The following is a 24281-nucleotide window of genomic DNA, read 5'->3' as shown; positions in this document are numbered from 1 at the left end:
AAGTGGGATTTTTTATTGTTGTTGTTTCCAAATAGAAACAGCTGAACTTTATTTGAAATGTTTTCCCTTGATTCTTTTTTGATCTATGTTTTGATCAGTTGTCCTTGATGTGGTTTTTTTTTTATATTGTTTTTATTGGAGGGGGAGGGGACAGGGATAGGATGAGAGTCTAAACAGGGTTGGGGTTTTTTTCTATTCTTTTCTTTCTTTTTCTTCCTTCCTTTCTCTTTCCTTCTTTCTTTCTTTTTTTATCGAAAGGCCTCATTTGTAGGTTTTACTTGTGTACAGAAATGTAACTGTTTATAGGAATAATAACCAAACAGCATTTCCCCAGTAATCTCGTGTTCGGAAGTATGGCATAGTGGCAAGACCATAAGTTCTGGGGCTAGACAGATGCAGATTCTGCCACTTCTTAACCTCTAAACACTTCACTTAACCTCTGTTGTGAGTTTTAGCTTATTTGTCTAAAATGGGACCTATCCCCGCAGGGTTATGGTGAATGTGAAATGTCATCATGTTTGCAAAGTGCTCAGCCTATAGTTTCTCAACAAGTAGATGTTCTTGTACAAATATCCTATTATAGCTGTTAATGCCTAGGAGAAAGGTATATTTTCATCTGTGATTGCACTGTGAGTCAGTGGTAAAACTGAAATAATAATGATAATAATATCACAGGACAGAAGAGAGAGTCCTCAAACAGATGGACACATGCACAACAAAGGCGCCCCTGTAGCGGAGCAGAAAAGGATGGTCTTTTTCCATACATGGTGCTAGACCAATTTAATATCCGTCGGGGAAAAAGCCTACCGCCCCTGCCTCATCCCATTCACGAACATTAATGCAAGATGAATCATAGACCTTAATGTGAAAGGGAGAACACAAGAGCTTCTAGAAGGAATCATAAGAGAATATGGTTATTGTCTTAGAAGAGGCAAAGATTTCATAAACAAGACATCAAAATTATAACCGAAAAGCGCTAACTATAAGAGAAAGACTTTGAAAAGGTTTTCGCATTGTATATATCTGACAAAGGACTCATACCCATGATATATAAAGGACTCCTGCAAAACAGCAAAGAAAAGGTAACTCAGGTTTTAAGAATGGACAAAAGACCCATGGCATTTCACAAAAGAGGAAATCCAGATGGCCAGTAAAGGTATGAAAAGAGCTCAACATCGTCACTCATCAGGGAAGGGCAAATTGAACCCACAATGAGGAGCCCACCAGAATGGCTAATAAGAGGGCTGACGGCACCAAGTGACGGCAAGGATGTGGAGCAGCCTGAACTGTAATAAACTGGTGGTGGCGACGTCAACTGGAAAAGTCCCCTTGGAAAACTTGGGCAGTGTCTGCTAGCACTAGGCGTCCACCAGCCCTGCGAGCCAGTGGTTGCACCCCTAGGTGTCCCTCCAGGAGAAATGCATACACACATCTATCAGGAGACGTGTGCAGGAGGCTTCTTAGTCACATTAGCCCCAAAGTGGAAACATCCCAAATAGTCACCAGTAGTAGAGTAGAAGTTGTGGAATGTTTGTTCCATGGAACAGTACACAGCAGTAAAGAATGAACTGCTCTGTGTAACAAATGGATGAATCTCACTCACATAGTTTTCAGCTAAAGAAGCCAGATTCAAAAGAGTATACACTGTATGATGATTCCGTTTACACGAAGTTTAAGAATGGGCAGAATTAATCTGTGATGATAGCAGTCAGAATAGTGGTTACCTTGAGGGGTAGGAGGGCGGCTATTGATAGGGAAGGGGTACTTGGAGGCCTTCCAGGGTGCTGGGCACATTCTGCATCTTGATCTGGGTGGGGTTATGGAATGTGTAGGTGTGAGAAAACCCATCAGGATGTACACTTAGGACGTGTGCGTTCTGTTGCTCCTCACATTAAAATTTTAAAAATCATTGAGTTATTTCTAGGTGCCAAACCCTATGCTATACCCTTTACATACATTATCTTGTACAATTTTTTTTTTTTTTTAACAAGCCTCTTTGTTGGGAACTATTATTTTACAGATGAGAAAAGTAAAGCTCAGAGAGTTGGTTCCCTGACTGCAGCTGGTCCGGGCTCTCCCAGCTCGTGCGTGGCAGGACCAAGGTGCGAGCCCAGGGTTGTCTAGTTCAAGCGTCTAGACTTCCTTGTGGGTGCTTCCTTCACTCCCTCGCAGTGTTTCTTCCAGTCTCCCTTTCTTGGGGGACACGTGGGCATTCAGATGCGTTGGATGCAGTCTTGAGTTAATTAATCTTGTTGCGTCTAGCACGTGGTACCCACTCACTGCTCTGCTTTGGCCTCAGGTAATAATCGAGGTAGATACCTAAGTCCTGAGGTGGTAGCCACCTTGGAAAACAGGTACCTCTGCCTGAAGAGGAAGGCCAACTCCTTCCTCTTCTAAGACTTGAGCATGTGTGTCTTCCTCCTGGAATTTTTCCACAGTCCCCCTTAACTGAACCTGAGTCCCTCATCTTGGTCGTCTGCGGATCCGTTGTGTTACCGTGCCACTCTGAACATAGCACATGGAAACACCTGGATACATAACTTTCCCTCTAAAAAAGTCTATCCTAGGCGGAATCTGTGTCATATTGCACACCCCACATTGGACCCTGTGTGTTACCACAATGTGTTCCAAAGCATATTTTTTTCTGCAGTATCTTAAATAGCTGTTATATGAGGGAAGGCTTCTAAATAATATATATATGTAGGACCTGTGTTAAGCAGGTGTCTCTCTTGCAGGGCACCACGGAATCTTTACTGTTCTCATGTGCATTTTGGAAACTCGGGACTACAGTGCCACATCTTGGGGAATGCAGGAATTTTAGTATAAACATGGAGACACGTTCCATTCTGTACTTTCTCTTCATGAGGAGTCTAGCTTGTGACTGCGCCTGCCAAGCAGCCGCCAGAGGGAGGCGTTCAGGGAAATGCCTTAAACATTTCAGAATGGGACAGCTGGCTGAACTTGATGTTGTTTATAAAAGGCATCAGTGAATTTCCACACCAGAGAAGTACTTATGCGGTATGCACAAAATGATATGTTTCTGCTTTTAATATCTTACTCTGCCCATCCTAATGTTCAAAGCAGAAATCTTTCTGCTGAAACCAGTCTTTCCTCCTCCGGAGGGGAAGGACTGTCTTCTATTGACTTCTGTGTCCCCAGCATTAAACAGCTGGTGAACCTTCAGTGATCATTTGTTCAGTTGTTGAGCTGACATTAATTAAAACTAGAAAACCTCTTAATGCTGTTTGGCTTTCAAAAGGTAAACTTTGGGTTTGGCTTCCCAGTGATTTAATTTGGTTTTTTAAAGCCTCTCATTGATTCTCTTACCCCTCACCTAGTGTGACTGAAGATGTGCAGACCAAATCTTTCTCCCCATCCAAAGCAAACAAGTGCACACACGACTTCGCAGGTTAGCGGGGGCCTCCCTGGGACCCTGTGTGAAACAAGTCAGTGAGGGGCTATGGGTGGGCGATGCTCAGGTCCCACTCCCAGGCTGATGAGAGGGTAACACGCTGCCACCCTGCACCCCACACAGGCTCACACAGAGGCAGGCCAAGGCGTCATCTAAATAGACCCGTTCAGGGACTTCCCGGGTGGCGCAATGGTTAAGAATCCACCTGCCAATGCAGGGCACACGGGTTCGAGCCCTGGTCCAGGAAGATCCCACATGCCATGGAGCAACTAAGCCTGTGCACCACAACTACCGAGCCTGCGCTCTAGAGCCCATGAGCCACAACTACTGAGCCTGCGTGCCACAACTACTGCAACCCGAGTGCCTGGAGCCCGTGCTCTGCAACAAGAGAAGCCACCGCAATGAGAAGCCCGCGCACCACAACGAAGAGTAGCCCCCGCTCGCCGCAACTAGAGAAAGCCAGCGCACAGCAACGAAGACCCAACGCAGCCAAAAATTTTTTTAAAAAGACTCAAAAGAGCACAAACCTGATGGATTTGACTATATAAATAAATAAACCTGTTCAGAATGAAAGAGGGAAGAAGACCTGTTTTACATAGCTTCTACGGTATCCTAGCAACTGGTTCCCCAGGGCTCGAAGCGGAAAGTTGGAGGAGTGGGATGTCATATCTTGCACGAGGCTCTCACAAAAGTGGACTCTGTTTCTTTGTTCAGGTGTTTGGCAAATAGTCCCAACTATTTTAAATTGAGATTAAAATACTTAAGGTTGTAGTCCTTCAGATGGTGTCTAGTTAGCTCTTAGTTGTGTGCTTCTCGTTTTCTTACATCCCTAAGATCATAGCGGCTGGAAATGAAAACTATGGTCAGCACACTGAAATGTTCGCATGTGAAGGCTGCCGAGCTGCGTGTGTCTCCTGCGCACACGGAGAGGCCAGAGTGCGTGGTGTGCGCACCTGCCCACTGACCTCAGGCCTGCACACTCGCCTGGGCTCTGGGTTGGTCTTGTCAAGCCTGCCTAGCTCAGCTGCCCCCTGCCTCTCGGAGGTCAGAACGCATCCGGTCCTGCTCCATCTTGTTTACTTGCACGAAAAGCACAATTGCTTGAGGTTTATTGTCATGTAAGGTAGAAAATGGGAGTCTGTCCTTTTCCAGGTGAGGTGCCCGGCGTGAACCGCGTCACCCTTGCTCCCGCTCAGCCTGTGTGGGGACGGGGCAAGGTGCCCTCACACCAGAAGTAGTGAGACAGGGCCCTTGGAAGCTGCTCCCTTCGCCTTCCTGGCTGCCACTTTAGCCAGCTGGCTTTGAGGTGACACCGTGTTTTCTTAATTTTACTTCTCAGCCGTTACTATCAGTGTTTTAAGTGCCGCCATATAAAATTAATTTCAAACCAGAAACAAAGCTTTTGCGAACATTTGTTGCCATTAATTTTTGTTCTTAAGGATCCGCTCCTGTGGCTGATTGATTTAACAAATGCTGTCTGATGAGTGTAACTTTAGGGAAAGAACGTCGCTGGGAAACCACGTTAGAAATAACTCGCTTAAATGATTTCGCGTTAATAGTCTTCCGTGGCAGTTGTGAGTTTGCTAGCCTAAGTATTTTGAATTTTGAAACTAAAAGAAACTGTATGAAATATTTGTTTATTGTTGTATTACTTTTGGTTTTCTTTTAAAAATTTTTTGAAGACTTTATTTTTTAAGAGCAGTTTTAGGCTTAACAACAAAGTTGGGAGGACAGTACGGGGACTTCCCATTTTCCCACAGCCCTCACACATGCAGAGCCTCCCTCATCAGTAACCCCCACCAGAGGGGCACTTTTGTTTTTTTAACAGAAGTGGAACCTATGTTGACACATCATTATTACCCAGAGTCCGTAGTTTAAGGGTCCACTCTCGATGTTGTACTTTCTGTGGGTTTGGACAAATACGTAATGACATGTATCCATCATTGTAGTATCACACAGAGTATTTTCACTGTCCTTAAACTCCTCTGTGCTCCACCTCTGCATTGCCCCTCCCCTGACCCCGGCAACCACTGATCTTTTCCTGTCTCCATAATTCTGCCTTTTCCAGACTGTCACAGAGTTGGAATCATACAGCACGTAGCCTTCAGATTGGCTTCTTTCACTTGGTAAAGTGCACGTAAGCCTCCTCCATGTCTTGTCATGGCTTGCTAGCTCATTTCTTTCTTTAGTGCTGAAGAATATTCCATTGTCTGGGTGTACCAAGTACTGGTTTTTCAAAATTCTTTTCTCTAACGCTATGTTTGCATCATAGGCCTTCTGCACACCTCCCCAGTCTCTCTAGTATAAAGTATAGTTGAAAAGAACTTTTATGCGTCTTGACTTTGTATTTCAGAAGTTGTATATCTGACGTATAGATTAGACCATAAAGTAGTAAGTCTGAAATATCACCCTAAAATTCACCTGCATGACAGTTTCCTTCAGACACTGCCTCCCGTGGGGCTGAACTCAAGAGTCCAGGGAACCTGTCTGCACAGAATGTGCCGGACGCCTTTTGAAAGTACATTCAGCACACGGTTTACCAGCACAAGGACATCCGAAGTTTCAGTGCTTGGTGATCATACCTCACCTCTTTCCCCAAATAGCATTACCAAGCTGTCTCACCGGGCCTGTCGTCGTTGAGGTGGACTCCTCTGGCTGTCATACTCAGGTTGGTCCCCGAGGGTGAAGATCTACCTCCAGAAGAGTCGCTGAATTTAGAACAGAAGGATGACTGCCTGCACACAGAGTGCCCAGAGCAGTTCCCGGCACCTGGTTTGTGCTTTTAAAAGTGTTGCCGTTGTTATTTAGATGTATATCTTTTCTTACAAAGTTAATTAATTGCCAGTTTTTCTTTTTACATTTGCTTTCTTTATTAAAATGAGCAGTGACTTTGGATGTGTTTAGGATGGTAATAATTTTTTTTAAATCTCTGTACTTACATAACACTGCCACCCAGAATCCGTATTTTGTAAGACACTTGAGAGGTCGGGTTGCTGAAGTTTGGCGCAGAGAAACATGCTCTAGGTACCCTGACTAATGTCAGTATTTTTGCCTGAAATGACCTTAGTCAAATTTAGCAGTGACAGGGAAGGGCCTGGTCAAAACATCGGCGTGCCACAGCCATTTCAAGCACCGTTAAATAGTAACTGGCTGGCTGTCTGTTTTGTGATCGTCATTCTTAGCAGGAAGTGTTGGATTCTCTGTACCACTTATTTGTCTAGAACCGGAAGATGTTAAAAAAAGCCCTTACTGGGCGAGTGAGCCTGTGAAGGGATGAGGTTGGCCCTCATTGGATACAGACGAGGGGGCCGCGGGCCGGGCCCTGGAGCCGCCGGGGCAGGAGGCTGGCATCCCTGCTCGGGGGCTGTGATGGGGCAGAGTGACCGGGCCGGCTCTGTCCCAATGCTCACCCGGGTGGCAGCTGTCCCACGTTTGTTCGTGGATCTGCGCAGCTCGAAGGGAAGCCGGGGGCCTGCTTTCTGCCGGGCGCTGACGGCCTCACGGGGGTGACAGGGACAGGGAGGCCTCCGCGTGCTCTGGCTTTTCTCGTCCTCACGGTTCTGTGGGTCCACTTACCCCCCCTTCATTTGGGTAACGGTCGCAAACTCAGAACATATAAAAATAAAGCTAACTTTCAGACATACTCGCCTTTTCCATTCTTACCGTCCTCAGGTCTGGACGTCTTCTCTGAGGTAGAGACGAGGTGCCTTTGCCCCTGGGGCCGCCAGAGTGGAGCATGGCCGTGTGGCCTGTGAGCCCTGGCCGGCCCCCTCCCCACGCCGGCAGCTGGCCTCTGAGCTGCCAGGAAAGGCCGTGTGGGCAATGGACGGACCTCTTCTTCAGGGTTAACTGAGTGCAGCGGAAAACAGGCCCCGTGCTGTGCAGAAGCCTCACTGCTGGACAGAAGCCAGGCAAGAGCAAAGCCAGGAGGTGGACTGCAGTTTACAACACAGACCCAACCCTGTGCTTGAGAGTTTTCATGTGACTGTGATGAGCCAACTTTTACAAGAGATTCTTGTCTTCATTTTTAGTTAATGGCCTAATTTTACATTCTCATAGAAGCTCACAGAATGAAGACAGTGTCAGATGCAGAGAGAGATCTGCACTTTCTGGTTAAGGATAGGAAAAACCTCTAAAAAGTCAAAACATTTTCCCAGCTTTTGAGAGAAACCAAAATATGTCAGGATCAAAGCTACTCTGCTGTCTTTCTGTCCTAAAGCACCTTCAGAAACTAGCACAGCTCTTGTTCACATGTTTCCTCTGGGTGTAATTAGGAAGCACCAGGAAATCCTAATGGGTTTTCAAGAAGAAAATGACAATGAAAGTTTCCGATGCACAATCCGTCAGATACCTGGGCTGGGAATGGGCTGCATATCCTGCGCAACGCTTGTGAATCACTGAGACAGTGGAAGCCACAGAACTCAGAGGAGTTTTGGGGCGTTACAGGGCAGTATTTCTTAGGGCGATCTAGTTGAGGGAACATGTGAATTGCATTTGGCAAATCAACCCAAACTTCAAGTTCAGTCATCATCCTAATTTTTTAAAATTGTACTTATCTTGAAATACAGTGTGCGTACCGAAAAGTGGGAAGAGTCTGTGTGTGGTGTTTGCAAATAATTGTAAAGCAGACGTGTGTAACCAACACCCAGGTCAAGGCGAAAAACACTGCCAGACTTCGCTGAGCCCCTCCCCGTCCGAGCTCCTTATCAGACATCCCTGCCCTCCTCTGGTTAGCTCCTGTGTATGTGGCCTACACAGTGTGCTTTGGGTTGGCCGTCTTTGAAATTCATATAAATGGAATCATGGCTTGCATTGTTTTGTCATTTGTCACTCAAAAGCATGATTGTGAGATTCATGCAAACCGTTGCATGTAGTTTACCGTATAGTATTCCATTGCAAGAAGATTTAACGTTTATTCATTCATTCAGTTGCCGGACATGTGGCTCATTTCCACTTTGAGGCTATCACAGTTAATACTGCTATGAACTTTTCCGTACATGTATGTATCCTGGCACGTGAGCATGAGGTTTTTTAAGGAATGGAATCTCTGTGTCTTGCGTATCTTCAGCTGTATTCTAGATGATGCCAGACTCTTTTTGCAATTGATCGTACCAGTTTATACCCCCATCAGCAGTATATGAGCTCCCTTTCCTTTACCTTCTTATCAACACTGGATGCGGTCACTGAAAAATTTTTGCCATTCTGATGAGTATAATATGTCCTTGTGATGTTATTTTAAATAATTAGTAATAAGTACATTTTGATTTTTTTGTTGATCATTTGGTTTATTGACCATTTGGATTTCCTGTGTCATGAAGATGTTCAGGTTTTTTTTATTCCTATAATGGAATTCATTAATGGAATTCATTAATGGATTCATTAATGGATTCATCGGAATTTTTTCTACATTCAGGATATAAATTTTTTGTTCATTTATCAGTATTGTAGTGGTCTCTCCCATCCTGTGTCGTTTTATTTTGTTTTGTTTTTTACTTTCTTTATATCTTTTTACTGACGAGATGTAAATTATATATAGTAAAATGCGAAACTTGCAAATGAATGTCTCAGCGTATGTATGCACCCATGTAACCATCACCCAGATGAAGACACAGAAATTCTCATCCCCCTAGAAGGCTCCTTTGTGCCCCTTCTCACCCAGTACCAATCCCCAGAGCTGTTCTGACTTCTGTGGTGTTTTCCCTCTATGGTTAGTGGGTTTTGTGTCTTCTTGAAGACCCTGACGTTATAAGACTATTCTTCTGTGTTTTCATCTAAAAGCTTTATAGTTTTGCCTTTCCCATTTAGATCTATATCTATCAGAAGTTAATTTGTATTTATGGTGTACAGTAGGGGCTCAGATTTTTAAACTCCCACTCTGGTTATGCAGTTGTCTCAGTATTGGAAAGACATTCCTTTCACCGATGTCTCTGCAGGGCCACCTTTGTCATAAATCATTGTCTTGTGGGCGTGATTCCATTTCTGGCTCTCTCTTCTCTGTTCAGAATGTTGATCTCTTTCTCTATCCCTGCATGGTACTGTCTTAATTACTATGACGTTATCATCTTGATAGCAGGTAGAGGACGTTTCGGGTGTTAACCAGTGCTCTCTGGCATCTTTATTGTTACTGTCGCTGGTCCGTTCCGCAGGTGTTTCTTGAGTATCTGGTGTGTTATGCTCTGGGCAGTGGTCCAGCTGTTGGGGATAAAGTGGTGACCAAGGAGGAGACGCTGTCTGTGCTCTCGTGGAGCCCATGGTCTGGTGGGGGTGGGCGTAGCGTGTACCAGGCCTGAGGACAGGCGCTCGGCGTCCTTGGGGGCAGGAGCCCTGCCATCTCCCTCAGGAAGCCTCCCCTCTGTGCCCCGAGCCGCTTGCAACGTGCCCTGGCTGGGTCTGCCCCCTGGGGCAGACCATGTTGGATTGACCTCTTTTTCGGTCGCCGCTGGCTCAGGGGGGCGCATCTCCCTAGGCCTTCCCCACTGTCACACCCAGTGTCACTCAGCCCTTCCTGACTCTCCTTCTGGGGCCCTGGCCTCCCTCCTCTTCCCCTGGCCCCCCAAGCTGTTCCTCTGCCTGGGGTCTCCTCCCATGTCTACACTGGCCAACTCCTGCTCATCCTTTTTTTTTTTTTAATTTTTTGGGAATATCCCTCTTAGAAATGAGCACATTGATTTTTTAAAAATTTATTTATTTTTGGCTGCGTTGGGTCTTCATTGCTGCACGCGGGCTTTCTCTAGTTGCAGCGAGCAGGGGCTACTCTTCATTGCGGTGCGCGGGCTTCTCATTGCGGTGGCTTCTCTTGTTGTGGAGCACGGGCTCTAGGCCCGCGGGCTTCGGTAGTTGGCACACACGGGCTCAGTAGTTGTGGCTCGTGGGCTTAGTTGCTCTGCGGCATGTGGGATCTTCCTGGACCAGGGCTCGAACCCATGTACCCTGCATTAGCAGGTGGATTCTTAAGCACTGCGCCACCAGGGAAGTCCCCCCTGCTCATTCTTCCAGTTAGATTTAAATGTTATTTATTCGAGAGAAATCTTCCAGTATCCCAGTTCAAATAAGGCCCCCTTTTATTGTTTCATTTATCCTGTCATTTCACACTGTAGCTGTTACACTGGTTAGTAATGTGTTTATTTCTCTCCATTGGACGTTCCAGAAAGATCAGGACCTTGAAGTTCAGGACAACTGAGGTGTCAGGCCTTCATCTCACCAGCACTTGGTTGATACTGAGTGAACAGGTGAATATACACGTGCACACCATCTCTGCCCCTCCCTCCCTCCATGGTGATGATTGCCTTTACTTTCCATCCCTTAGCTGAAAATTGGCAGAAGGAGAGTGAAGAAACTCTGAGAAATGGTGTCATATTTAACAAAATCTTCAGGTGCTAGTTGGGAAGCAGTGGCTCGTAAGATGCCTTTGAGCAGGTGACATATCCTTGGGTGGTGTGGTGACAGCTGGAGAACTAATTGCTGTTGATAACTGAACACACAGGGGTTCATCGACATGAGTGATCTAGCTTTTTCTATGACACCCATGATCTGTGGCCCAGCTCTGTTGATCTCAGGGTAAATGCCTGTAACAATAACGGTAACTGTCATAACAGATCTGTGTGTTCACGTTTATTGAGCGCCTCTTTGACGCCAGGCGTTGTGCTCTTATTAATAAGACTTCATGACCACTCTAGGAGACAGATACTATGATTATCCCCATTTTATAGCAGAGGAAGTTGAGGGAAAAAGGTTTTGTACATAGCCAAGGCCCTGAGCTGGGGAGGAGCAGGAATGGCGATTTGAACCTGGACTTTGTGACTCATTTGCCCTATTGGGAAGTTGTTTTGTCTTCCCCTCATTGAAACTGAGGCAAAGGAAAGTGAAGCCACGCGCCTGGCAGGGGAGCCAGGAGTGGGGGTCAAGTGCCTCTGGCCCACAGGTGGGCTGCGTGTGTGCGCGGGGCTGGGCGCAGCCCGGCGGGTGTTCCCCTCCTGTCCCCTCACGTACCGCCTGTCCAGCTTGAGCGCCCAAAGTCATAGAGCTTGTAAATGGCAGAGTTGGGGTTCCAGCCCAGTGCGTCCCAGTCCGCTGTCTTAGCCCTGCTGTTACGGACACCGGGCTGGTCCCCGTCCCCGCTCTGGCCTCCCTCCAGACCACCCTCCGCACAGCTGCCAAAGGGGGCTGCTTGAGTTTTCTACTTCAGCCCTTCCAGTGGCTTCTCATCATATTAGAATAAAATGCGGACTCCTCCCTTCAGCCTGAAGTCCCTCAGGGCTCCAGCCTCGCTCTCCCGCACTCATCCCTCCTCCAGCGGCGGCCTTGCCCGGCTTGTGGCTCCTATCTCCGCCACCCCGCCCCCAGCTCCCCTGATGACCGGCGTCTTTTTATCTGTGGTCTCAGCTCAGTCCCCTCCTCAGAGCAGCCGTCTCTGCCCTCCCTGGCCAGTGCCCTGTGTCCTGCAGTCACGCGTTACCAGAGGTCTGTCTGGGGCTGGTGCCTGCCTCCTGCCCAGAAGGTCAGCGCCCCAAGGGCGGGGACCTACCTGTCCCGATAGTCACTGTATTCCCAGCATCGAGCATAGGGCCTTCACGTTCTGCTTTATTAATGTCAAATGAGCACACAGGTCGTGGTCTGACCCTGAGAGACTGGCTGTGTGGTTAACAGAGTCTGCACTTACAGCTGCACCCCTTGCTCTAATTCCGGTGTAAGAGTCAAGAAGTGTGTTCTTTATAGAGGAGAGGAAAAACACCGGAAAGCGTTAGATTTCTGTAATTGAATGAGGTTTCTTTCCCCCCAAAGTGGGATATCCAGTACTTTAGAAGCTTTAAAAGAGGCGTGTCGAGGAAGAGTTTAGAGCGTAGTGTCATCACAACAACCAATTTGGCTTTTACATAGTCTCACGTGTTACTGGTATTTATTTACAATTAGTGTTGGAGTGATTTGCATATTATAAGTTTCTGCTGAGAGTTGTCTTGACTTTTAAATGGACACAGCAGCGCTCTTCCCTCAGTGAGGGTGAGTGGAACCATAGGTGTGCACCCAACTTTCAGCTCACCTATTGCTAATAGAAATGGAAGCAGACAGCACGGAATATCCGCGGGTCTGTGCCTGCTCAAACCTGTGGGCCCACCCACTCTTGACTGGGGACTCTCTGGGAGCTGCTGGGAGGGGAGGAGGGGTGGAGAGGCCACCAGCATGGCCTGGGTGACCCACAGTTCATCATCCCCAGAGACTAGTGACATCTGGACCAAGGACAGTGATAACAGATGCTTAGGCACATGCAGTGTGCTGATGCTTTGGTACCTGAAGTAACGGGAAGATGATACCCAACAATTATCTTCCCAACAATTATCTTCCATAATTTAGATGGGGTTGCTTAATGTTTTCTACTCGAAATTTTAATTTCATTTTGAGCTGTTTACTGTTACTTCCAAAGGCGTCACTCTAACTGGTATCTGAGAGCTTAGCTTAGCTTTTGAGATTTCTTTGAAGAGAAAGGGACTCTATTCCAAGTGTTATAAACCCTTCCGCTGATGTGTAGGCAGAGCTCAGAACTTGCGGTCAGGCTGGCCGGAGGAGGGACTGCACTGGGCCTCCCCCAAGTGTCCTCCCATCGGCTGTGGCCACTGAGGAGGGCTTAGGAGCAGTGGGGTGGGTGCTGGAGCCTGCCTCCAAGCCAGGCCCACCCGCTTCAGGTGTGTGACCTCGGACAGGACCTCAGCCTCCTGTGTCTGAGCTTTCTCATCAGTAGAATGGGTTGATAACACCTCCCTCAGGTGGTGTGTTTGTGCAGGTTGAATACTTTCTGTGAGTGCTTATAACAGCCCCTGACACATGTTGTACATTCTGCAGGTGATAACACCCGCTGCTGCCATTCCTTTTATTATTATTACTGTTACTATTTTATGCAGATAAACTGGCAGTCTTGGCTTATATGAGAGACACTTAAGTTAATTCCTCTGGCAAAGCTTTGCTTACATGGAAGGTAGAAATTCATTCAAGCCAGCAATTCCTTTATTCTAAAGAGCACAGAGCACTATAGAAACACCCTCCTACCTGGCTGCCGGGGCCTTGAGTGGGCTCTGTCTCTTCTGGGCTCTCACTGGCTTCTCTTCATAAGTTTCTCAGTCGTCAGAGCCCAGTGATCTCAGGTTACATCACACCCTTCTGTTCCATCTCCAAAGTGAAGCTCACGGCCGGCAGTTCCCCTGGATGTGAGTTGAGACTCTGGGGCAGTAGCTTTTCTTGAGACGTTTACTGTGTCCAGAAAGCCTCTCCCTGAGGAGGTCTCCCCTGCAGCCCAAAGGCTGAGGTTGTGTAGCGCGGGGGGGTCTGTGTGCGTGTGGTCATTGGTGCCTCACGTACAGCTCAGATCTGACGCGAGAACTGGGGTGCCCGCCCTCGTTAGAGGGCGGAGGCCAGGCACCAGGGAGCATTCATCCAGAGGTATTGAAATCTTCCCTCCTCCTGTGTGTGCCAGGAGCTGCAGCGGCCCAGCCCGGAGTCCCTGCACACAGGTGAGCACACGGTCCATAGAAGGGCTCAGGATGACACGGTGGCAGTATAGTGTGCGGGGGCCCAGGAGAGGGAGAGGGGGACCCCCCACGTGACAGGCCCTGCTCCGTGTCGTGAGCCTCTGCTGCATGCCCGGCATGTGCCAGGCTCTGCTGAACACGTTACACGCAGTGGCTCCTGTAGAGTCTCAGAAGTGACATTAGAGCCCTGCCCCAAATACACATGGAACCGCTTGGTGGCCCCAGGCCCTGTGGTTTAAGTTAGAAGTGGCCTTGGTTGGTTCTGATCTGAGACCTGTTGTGTGGCAGACGCCAGACCGACTGCCTCTTGCCACGCCGGCCTTTGAAGTGGTGAGTAAGATGACTCCAGAATGCGTAATGGACGCAATTAGTTTTGGTGCCGTAGGACCCTTTACCACAAAACCCTGTGGATGTGAGGTACCTGCAAGCCCAGCCCTCGCTCGGCCACAGGCACTTTGGAGTGGGGAGCGCGTGGTGACTGCGGACCCGAGCGGGTATCATCTTCCCGTTACTTCACCGCCACACTGACAGGCTCGCTGGGCGGGGTGACAGCAGCCAACCTTGGGTGCCTGCGCTTCAGCCATCTGGGATTTGTGAAGGACGGAGGGCTCGTCCCGGCCAGGGCCAGGCTGAGGGCCGTGGCTCCGCGGTTCTTGGCCCACATGATGACACTGAGGAGCCTGGTGAGATGGAAAGATGGCCCAGGCTTCCGAGAGGAGCCTTGAAGCTGGGACCGGCTAATCTCTCCCTGTAGGCGGTCAGCTGGTGGAAAGCAAGTGGTGCATACTGAGGACGGTGAATGTAGCCTTTGTTTCAGAATCACTAAGAAACAGCTTGTGCACAGAGACAACACTTCTCTGGTTGACCCTTGTATGTTAGGATATTTCTGTCAAAATTCAGCAGTGTTTTATTGGGCCTTTGTACCACTTCTTTGATGTTCTAGTTCCCTAGAGATTTAGAGACCAAAAAGCAGCCTCAGCTTTCAAAGCAGTGGTGTTTCTGAGATGATTTTTTCCCTCAGTAAAGACTGAAACTCTCTCCTCCTTCTTGTAGGACATATTAAACACAAGTATTATTTTATGTTCTTCAGACTGTGACCTACAGTTTACAAATCTGGCATTATTTGTTCCCCCACCCTCTTCTGTTAGTTGGGGTTTATTTTACTGTGTTCAGTATTAACGATTAGCCGTTAATTGGCAAATGAGAGAGTGTACATACATTGATCTATAAATGCTGTTAGGATACACTACAAAACCTAGAACAGTCCGCATCGGCACGGCACTGAAACGCTTGAACCACAGATGTGCGCTCGTATTAAAATGCAAAAATGCAGAGGGAAATTAGACATCAGATAGACCAACAATTTGGAGAAGGAAGAGGGAGCCCAAAGGGTGGTTTGTGGTAGTTACTGAACACACACTGGTTTCCAGCACCGTGAGGGGAGGCCGGGTACACAGTCTGCACGATGAAGACTTCCGCTTTAGTTTTCTGAGTGAGAAGAGTGCATAGTTTAACTGAGTGACCTACATGGAAGTTGAGAGAGAATCGTTGCAGATGAAGGCAGAGCTAGAATGCACTTTACTGCGCAGTGAAGTTTCTCTTAACGTTTGGAGGTAGAGTTCACCTCTGCAGAAGTGGGTGGCACTTCATACAGGAACGCTAACGGTGTTTTTCAGGTTTACTTCCTCCGCGAGGACCCTCTCTTGTCTGTGCCCCATGTCATAGGTAAGTTGCCCTCCCTCCTCTGCCCCTGCCCCGCCCCGCCCCACTCAGGCGCCCCCTGTGGCGTGTTTGGACAGGTTCCTCCTGCAGCAGCCGGAGCCTCATTGGAGCCTGGGGTTCCCTGGGCAACCGTTTGGGAAATGCCTTTTTTTTTTTTTTTTTCTTCTCTCCTCAGAAAGTGAATACTTGAAGAGCAGGGCAGAGGTTGGTCAGGACTCCCGCAGACGGGGTCAGGGTCGGAGACCTGGGCCCACCGGGAACGCGGCCCCCGAGGTGCACAGTCTCTCCGACTCACGTGGCTGGGAGGGAAGCGGAACTGGTTGTCTCGGCAGGAGGGCAAGTCATCCTGTCGTTGTCACATTCCGTGCCCTTTTTTCCTTCGGCTGACGGAAATTGCCGTATTTTGAAGTGTTTGGTTTTCAGCAACATAAAACATTTTCAGAACAATTTTAAAACCGAATTACTACTTTGCAGTCTGAAAAATTATGCAGTTTTACCGTAGTCTGAGAAGAGATAAGTTTAGATGTGGAAGCTGTTTATTAGGCATCCTCACCTTGAGGGAAACCTTGTCAGGACGTGGCAGAAGAGGACCTGGTTTTGTGGAAGCCTCATGGCGTAGTCTTGCCCGGGTGGGGCGTCCTGTTCTCAGGCCAACTTCATCAAAGGTTTCTGCTGTATGTTCTGTGGCCTCCTAAGTAGTATGCTTTGGAACGTTTGCCAGTACATAAATTCCTTGCCATAAATGGGTTTGTTGTCTAAAAATAATTTTTAAAAATATCCTGGAAGCAAAATTAAATGTAGATATTATGTATAGTAGACATATTTGTTATATGTATATTATACATTTTATATTAAATATAGATATATATAACACATCTACAGGTATATTAATATCTAAAACACCATTTATAGATATAACACATATAGTTTTGTCTGTACACACATACATATCCTGAAAAGTCAGTAAAATCTTTTATCATTTAAATTGTTTTAATTTAAATAGTTTAAGTTTTTCAGTGCCAGTTCTTTTAAAAGCTTATTTTTTCATTCAACAAATATTTATTGGTTCCTTCCATGTTCTAGGCCAGAGTTTTGCAAACCTTTTCTGTAAAAGGCTACATTTAGTCAGTAGTTTCGGCTTTGCTAGCCATACTATCTCCATCACAACTCGCCAGCTCAGCTGTTGCAGCGTGAAGACAGCCGTAAACAATTCATAAATGAATGAGCATGGCTGTGTGCCAGTAAAACTTTATTATGGATACTGAAGTTTGAACTGCAAATCATTCTCGTGTGTCACAAATTGGTATTCTTCTTTTGATTTTTTTCCCCAACCATTTAAAAATATGAAAACTACTTTTAACTTGGAGCCATGCAAAAACACGGGCCATAATTTACCACCCCCTGTTCTCAGCAGCCTTCTGGACACAGCAGTGACCAGAGCAGAGTCCCTGTTAGAGCGGGGCCTGCGTCCCGGCCACCTGCAGGACTTTAAGTAGCACTGATTTCGGTAACTGAAAGTTAGGTGGCGTCTTTCTCATCAGACAGTTTCAGGTTTAATGTTTTAACTCACCTGACTTGACTTGACTTTAAAAGTGAATGTGGCACATAAATCTGCTGGTCGTGGACTCTTCTTCTGTCTCGGTTAGTCCCCCAGCCTACATCCTTCTGCCCTGCCCTGTCTCCTCACCTACGTGGTGCAAGGCTGCAGGGCTCAGCGTGGAGCCCGCGTCCCCCCGAATCCCGATGCACCGCTGCCGCCACACTAGTGCTCGGGGTCCAGGGACTGCTTCTCGCTTGGACTCACCAGGCCCTGTGGTTTCCAGGTGCTCAGTCCCACGCTCATCTCTGTGGCTCCTTCAAGACACCACGTGTTCTGATGAAGAGCCGGCTGGACTGTCGAGTCCTCACCCTAGTGCTGATCGCAGGGTTCTTTGAAGGCAGTTTTGTAACAAACAGGCTCACGCCTTCTATTTGGAGTCGCCATGGAAACGTTAGAAGCTCTCTTTCTAAAGCCAAGCAGACAATAAAGCACTTCGAGTGTTAAGGATTAGAGGCTCTAGAAGATGTTTAATTTTCTCCCCCACTCTTGCTTGCTTTCTGTCTCTGTAGAGGGGGAACAAGAGGGCGATGTGAATATTAACCGGGGCATGCTTTCATCTCCCTGTGACCCTTGAGGCTCGGTCTTTCCTGCGCTAACGAGGGGAGTCGTGCATATTCATAAGCCGGGCTTGGGCATCAGACACAGCTCACGGGGGACCGGCTTTCCGTGCTTCTCTTTTCAACGCAAACGTTATGAAAGCAACGACTATTAAAATTTGGTTTTGTAATTATTATTAAGTCGGAGACCCTAGACAGTAGTGCCAAAATGTTCCCACTGGAAATAGGGACAAATTAGAGGACCTTTCTGTGGTATTTAATTTATAGGCAGACAGTACAAACCCCAAGATGCCGTGCTTGCTTAAGGTAGAGATGTAGCGCACACCTTTCGTATCTGCCCAAGAACAGTGTGAAGCAGCACGTCGTGAAATCCTCCTTAAAGAGGAGATAAGATCAGTTTCACTTACAAAGAATATGAACTATACATTTAAGTGACAGTGTTGGGGGTTGCACTGTTGTTTGTGTGTTATCTCTGATATTCAAGGTGCTGGAAGGGCATTGACCCCACCGTGGCTGTATGGCCTTCCTCCCCCCGACCCCTCCCATGCCCTCCACTTAACGTCGTTTTGCCCTTTGAATACCAGTTTCGGAAGAAGACTAAATTGCCTTTGCTGCCTTGGGCTCCAGTGCTGCTTCCGCTAGGTTGTTGATACGGTGGCTGCACCGGGAACCTGCTCCTTGTGAGACTGGTGACGGGCACGTTCGTTCCTGAAGCCGTGCGGCCCAGCAGGTCTGTCCATCAGGAAAGTCGTCATAATCTCATCCTCTTCCGTGCTCCTTTTTTCCTGCATATAAAATGGGGATCGTGTAAGTTTTTCTACAGAAATGAGATACTAAACACTTCTTAGAACACCGTTACGGGACTTCCACAAAATGTGCTAGTTACCTCCGCAGATGAACGTGATTGAAATCCACCCTTGCATCTGTCCACATGCGAATTCTCCTGTGTTTTGTTGTCATGGACCTTTTATTTACGTGGTCCAGTTTCCTTGCCCAAGTTGCATTTATATTGGTTTACTTTCATCTAATCTCTCAACCCTGCAAAGCCCTGAGTCAGGAAACCACACCAAGAACTGCAGCAGAAGGAAAAGCACAGCCTGTGTGGGTCACTACACTGCCACGATGCCTTCCTACGCGCGCGCGCACACACACACACACACACACACACACACGGTGAGTGGGAGATAGCGTTTGCTCACTTGGACATCAAGCAAACATTTCCCAGCACCGTGCTTGGAACAGAGGACAGAAGGGTAAATAAGACATCAGACTTGCTTATGAGGAGTTCACAGGGTGTTCAGGCGGACAGAGAGATAAACAGATAATCATAGCTCCCATGACGTCAGCAAACACATTGAGAATCCACTCTGTGTCGGCACCTAGCTGTGTGCTGGGGATCTAGAGGTGGATCCTGTGTGGCTCCTGGCCTTGAGGAGCTCATAGACACCTAAGCAGATAAGTAAGTGCAGTGTGATGAGAACTAGTTAAAAAAAAAGGGCGGGGGGGGGGTGGGTGGGCGGAGAGTGTTTTGGAAATACAGAGCAGGCGTGCCTAGCTTATGCTGGTGACGAGGGGTGGCTGGGACAGAGGGTGGGCTTCCAGGAGCGTGAGCTCGGCTGTGCACCTTGGGGGGAAGGGGCAGGTGAGGGGAGGCGTGTCCTGGGTCAGGGCCTCGTGTGTGGACAGACAGGTGGGGCCTGGCGAGGTGATGTTGACAGAGCCTGGGGTGTGAAGGGCACCTGGCAGAGAGGGATGCGGGGACCCTCTGGAGGGGTCTTATTTGCCCTGTAACTGAAACCATTTGACAGTTCGAGCCCTGGATGGTGGTTCCTTCCCCCAGAGACACTCGGCATTGGCAGCTGGCAGTGACAAGGCTGGCATCACATTCCTCAATTACAGAGCCAACCAACCCTCCAATTTTGAGGTGCTTTTGGTGCATTTCTGGGAATTTCCCTTTTCTTTCAATTATATTTAAGTGAATAACCAGGAAGCTTCAGGAAGCAGCGTTTTGCATCTGTCATTTAGCGTTAGAGTTATACCTATGAACTAGAATTCTCTAGGCTTACGTGCTTTCTTGCCTAACTTTACCCTCAGATGTTCGCTCCGCCAATCGGTTCTCATGATCACTGCCTCCCCCTTTTCCTACAACGAGTGAGGAAATGGATTTGAGTAATGATGATGTCGTCCCGCATGAGAAATCAATTGTAGCGAATGATTCATTGTTGAGAAATTTACTGACGTGTTGGAAGTTTCTGTCACCCGGGATCATTATTTTTATTCTCTATCCTGTCACAAAGTGGGGGTTTGGTGATGTGGCAAAGAAGGAGAAACGCAGATTTAGGTTTTGTGCGTTTGAGTGTTTGTGTGGATTCATCTCCAGGAAAGGAGTACAACTCTTCTAAGGGACCTGGGCTCTATCATGAGAGGGTGACGGGTAATGGCGAGATGAGAACATTTTCCCCACCAAAGGGGGCGGCTAACTGTAGAATCCCATCAGCTGGGCACCGGCAATTCCCATTCTTTGCCCTTTGGAACAGGTTAGCCATTTATACCCCCGAGTGGTTTTGATGATGAACCTCTTAAGACCAATGGGTCATTTACTCCACAGCATTTGCTGGTCCTCTTCCTCATGCAGCCCCGTGGCCCGTCCTGGAGGAGCTGGAGAGGCGGGCCGTCCGGCAGCTGGTTCCTGTGTGAGGTCCGAGTGTGACCAGGACTGCGGGCCGGTGTGGGCCATGTTGAAGGGACTAAGAGGGAGCAACCACAAAATGCTTCCTGAACATGAAACTGGTGCATTTCCTGTGTTTCATTTGCCTGACTTTAGTCTCAGGCTCACTTTTTAGTTTCCTTTGAGGTTATTGCACTAGGGAAACAGTTTGATTCACTTTCTTTGTGCATATGGTGGCCTTTCTCTGTGGCTTCCTGTGTCCAGACGAGGAGCCAGAAGTGTCTCGGCCCCAGCCTCACCGCTGTGCTAGGATGCGGGACGGGATCAGGAGTGCTGACTCTTCAGCTGAAGGACCCGCCTCTGATACCTTTTGGGGGCACAGAGGCCCCAATTCTGGCGTCAGAAATGCCTGTATGGGAAACGTCTGGTCATAAGGAAAAAGGGCTTTTTTTCCTGCTACCTTCCATCTGATCTTGGGCAGGGGGGCCTCTTTTCATTGGAAAAAGTGTCTGTTCCACGCTTGGCACTTTGTTTCTTCTGAACCAACAGAGGGTGCCAGGCCCACTGTTCTTGGTATCTCTCTGGGTCCCTGGATCCAAGACCACAGCAGTTTTTATACAGCCTTTAGAGAAGGACACCTAACAGCAACTTAATGCCTTTGTGAGGTTTACGCAGCTCTTAGTAACTAAATCAAAGACTTCCGAAAACAATGCAGTGATTCTATATTCTTCGTAAGGTGTCTTCTGTCTGCTGTGAAAGACACTGCGCACAACATTTAAAATTAGGGCCAGGGCACGGTAAGATGCAAGGATGAGATGCTTTCTCAAGGGCACAAGGATTCAGACTGAACAGTAAATCCTTCAAAGTCTTCCTTCATCTTTAAAATATGGAATGAGGGAAATTCCATGGTGACTCCCAGGAAGCAATTCTTATCTGTAACTGGGCTTACTTTAAACAAGATGATTTTCTTGTCTGATTCTAGCCTGGCATCTTCATGACTCATTCTGTAATGCTCTTATTCCTTGCCTGGTGACTCAGTAACATAATTATCCAACGTACGTGTGTGTGCACGTGTGCGCACGCATGTGCAGTCCTACATACAGGCTTGTGTTCACATACTTCAGATGTGACTGCCCTAAGCCTTTGCTTCCTCATTCGTTCATTCAGTTAAGTATCTCTGTGGGCCGGTTGCTGGACATCTCACACACACACACAAACAAACACACACATTGGACATACATGTGTATATGTGTGTCTTATACCTTTTTAATTATTTCTCGCTTTGCATGCATATTCATAGCACATCCTCAAGAAAAATGTGTTGATTCTGGGTTTTCAGGGTTGCTTGCTCCTCTCCTTTTCCAGTAATGCTCGTGTGAAGTTCTAAAACAGGAAAGTACATTGGCAGATTCCTTCACTGTGCTTCCAGTTCTAACCCAGTGGGTGGTGTATGCCATCCGAAACCTCACGGAGGACAATAGCCAAAACCAAGATTTGATTGCAAAGATGGAGGAGCAGGGGCTGGCAGATGCATCCCTACTTAAAAAAATGGGTTTTGAAGTTGAGAAGAGGGGTGACAAGCTGATTCTGAAGTCTACTAGTGACACACCTCAGCTGGTAAGTATGCCAGAAGGAGTGGTAATTCCCTTTCAGTTTGTAGAAAGTGGTCCCCGCTTCCCCATCACCTTGGGCGTGACACAGTTCCTCCCTAAGAACATGGATGGGAGTAATTTTGCCTTCTAAGATGGCAAAGCCCTAAATTTAATTGCAAATAATTTTTCGTTCAGGCTTTATGCTGCCATTTTCTTAAGAGAGTTGAAATTTCAAACTCGTTCTAGGGGAAAAAATAGAAAATCGTATCAAAATTGTCCCGTGGTCTAAAAGTTTTTGGCAGTAATCAGACTTTCTTTAAAAGATAGCTAACGTTGAGCAATGAAAAGAACAGAAAACTCCTTGTATGATATTGAATGAGTTGTTTCAGGTTTCTTTCTATTACTTCTATCATTGACCAAAATTCTCTGTATTTTTTTTCATTTGACTGTTCTTGTAAATAGCTCTGTTACATCTGCAGTTTTGTTTCTTTTTTCTTCTTAGTGAATGAACTCTCCATCCAAAACTCTGAATTTTTGGAATCTGTTTCATGGATTTTTCATCTTCCGCAGTATGTGAAATTGCGAGTGTTTGAAGATTTATTAAGTACAAATTCAAGAACCCGTGACTCTTTTAGACAATAGAGTTAAATGCGTATAAGCTTAAAAGTGAAAGTACATGAGTATTCTGTGGTTTCTTTGCTTTAAAAACGTAATTGTCTGGTTTGCTTTTGTCCCCGTGGATACAGTGTGCGTTTAAGTGATATATTGTACTTACTGTGGCCGCAGATAATAAATTCCTCTTGTTGAGCGCATGTCCCTTCCTTGGCAAAGACTTGGAAGTTTGCTCGGGTCCACTTGCTCCTTGAGACGGCAAGTCGGCCTCCTTCCCTTCATTATCTCTTCTCGTGGGGTTTTCTGGGCTCTGGCAGGCAGTTGAAGTAGTTTCTCACTGTGATTAATTCTAGCAATCTCTTTTCACCCCTTCTGCCTTTCCAAAACATTGACAAGACTCATTTCCAGTTAATTAATTCGAGAGATGCTGAAGAATAGAGGGCTGTCCCTCTTCACTTTAGGTCCTGGGCTGCGTTGTCACTGAGCCCTGTCCCTTTGGAATGTGGCGGGAGTGAGCGGGTGAGGGACTGTGGGGGCCATTAACTCTTCCCGTTCCAGATCACCCTAGGCTTGGGCTTCTCCAGACCCAGGATGTTTACCAGCCAGTGCCTGCATCTTACCCACTGTTACGGCTGTAAGTGGGAAGGAATAGTTCATGGTCGTCTCTGTGTGCCGGGCCACAGTATCAAACGTTCATCCGTGTCTTCCTCAGTTTACAAGCACCAGTCTTAGAAAGGCACACCACTCAGTTTTGGCCAGGGCTTCACTGGAATTGCAAAAGTAGCTTTGAAGAGGTGGGAGGTTAATTGACCTGTGTCTGTCTGTCTGTCTGTATCTCTCTCTGTATATACACACACTCAGAGGTAGAACTGGATTAAGTGAGCACTAAAATCTTTGTAACCACCCAGATCATTAATATAATCAACAAAAACTCTCGTGGGAGGTCGTGTTGCAGACGCTTAAAACATGTTATCTTCTTGAGCAGCCATGTTACTAAACTAAAATATCTAGTGAGCTTTTGCACAATTCCTGTTGAACCTTCCAAAATGAAAACAACAAAGACCCAACCAGAAGTTTTACAGAAATACTGACTGTTCCAGAGTAAAATGCTCCTAAGTTTTTGTAGCCATACTTAAATTGCTTTGTAAAAAAACAGCTCTAAGCATGTTAAGAACAAAATAAAAGTTTTCCCGTGTGCGATCTAATGTCCTCTATATAACTGAAGAAATACCAGCTTCTAGGACTGTGATAATCTATGAATAACATTTTTTTTTCTCTCATTTGTGACATTCCATCAGTGAAGAATCCTTTGCAAAATTCAAAATGCACGAAGAAGTCATTCTCTTCTGGGACACAAAGAGTTAAAACCTTATTCTCTAAATAGAAGTCTGGCCAAAGGGAAGAAGCAGTGGGGGTCCCTTTTTCCTTTTAACAAGTTTGCAATGGACACTTCTTTTTTTCCTCTCTCAATGGATGTATGCACACCAGTGGCATCACACAAACATGTCGGTGTAAGCCATATAATAACAAACACAAATAAATAAAAGGGAGCCTTGTGAGAATACAGAATGGGGTGATGGTTATGTGTTTTCTAAATAGGA

The 24281-nt window shown here is 46.9% G+C and overlaps 1 protein-coding gene and 1 long non-coding RNA gene across 2 annotated transcripts in view; both read left to right on the top strand.

Moving 5' to 3' along the window:
* ATXN10 (ataxin 10) overlaps window positions 1-23880 on the top strand; it is a 156191-nt gene extending 132311 nt beyond the window's left edge. The window contains exons 11-12 of the mRNA XM_057556206.1: window positions 21906-22093; window positions 22571-23880. Of these exons, the coding sequence (XP_057412189.1) occupies window positions 21906-22093; window positions 22571-22573 (191 nt within the window). The 3' untranslated portion in view covers window positions 22574-23880. The remainder of the gene's footprint in view (window positions 1-21905; window positions 22094-22570) is intronic.
* On the top strand, window positions 1641-20888 carry LOC130709193 (uncharacterized). The gene is made up of 4 exons (XR_009009686.1): window positions 1641-6184; window positions 10560-10641; window positions 15606-15654; window positions 20417-20888. It is a non-coding gene; the product is annotated as an uncharacterized LOC130709193 (long non-coding RNA).
* Window positions 23881-24281: the final 401 nt, after the last annotated feature.

The sequence above is a fragment of the Balaenoptera acutorostrata genome, chromosome 11 (genome assembly GCF_949987535.1).
Source record: "Balaenoptera acutorostrata chromosome 11, mBalAcu1.1, whole genome shotgun sequence".
Classification (NCBI taxonomy): Eukaryota; Metazoa; Chordata; class Mammalia; order Artiodactyla; family Balaenopteridae; genus Balaenoptera; species Balaenoptera acutorostrata.
This window is presented reverse-complemented; position numbering and strand designations above follow the sequence as displayed.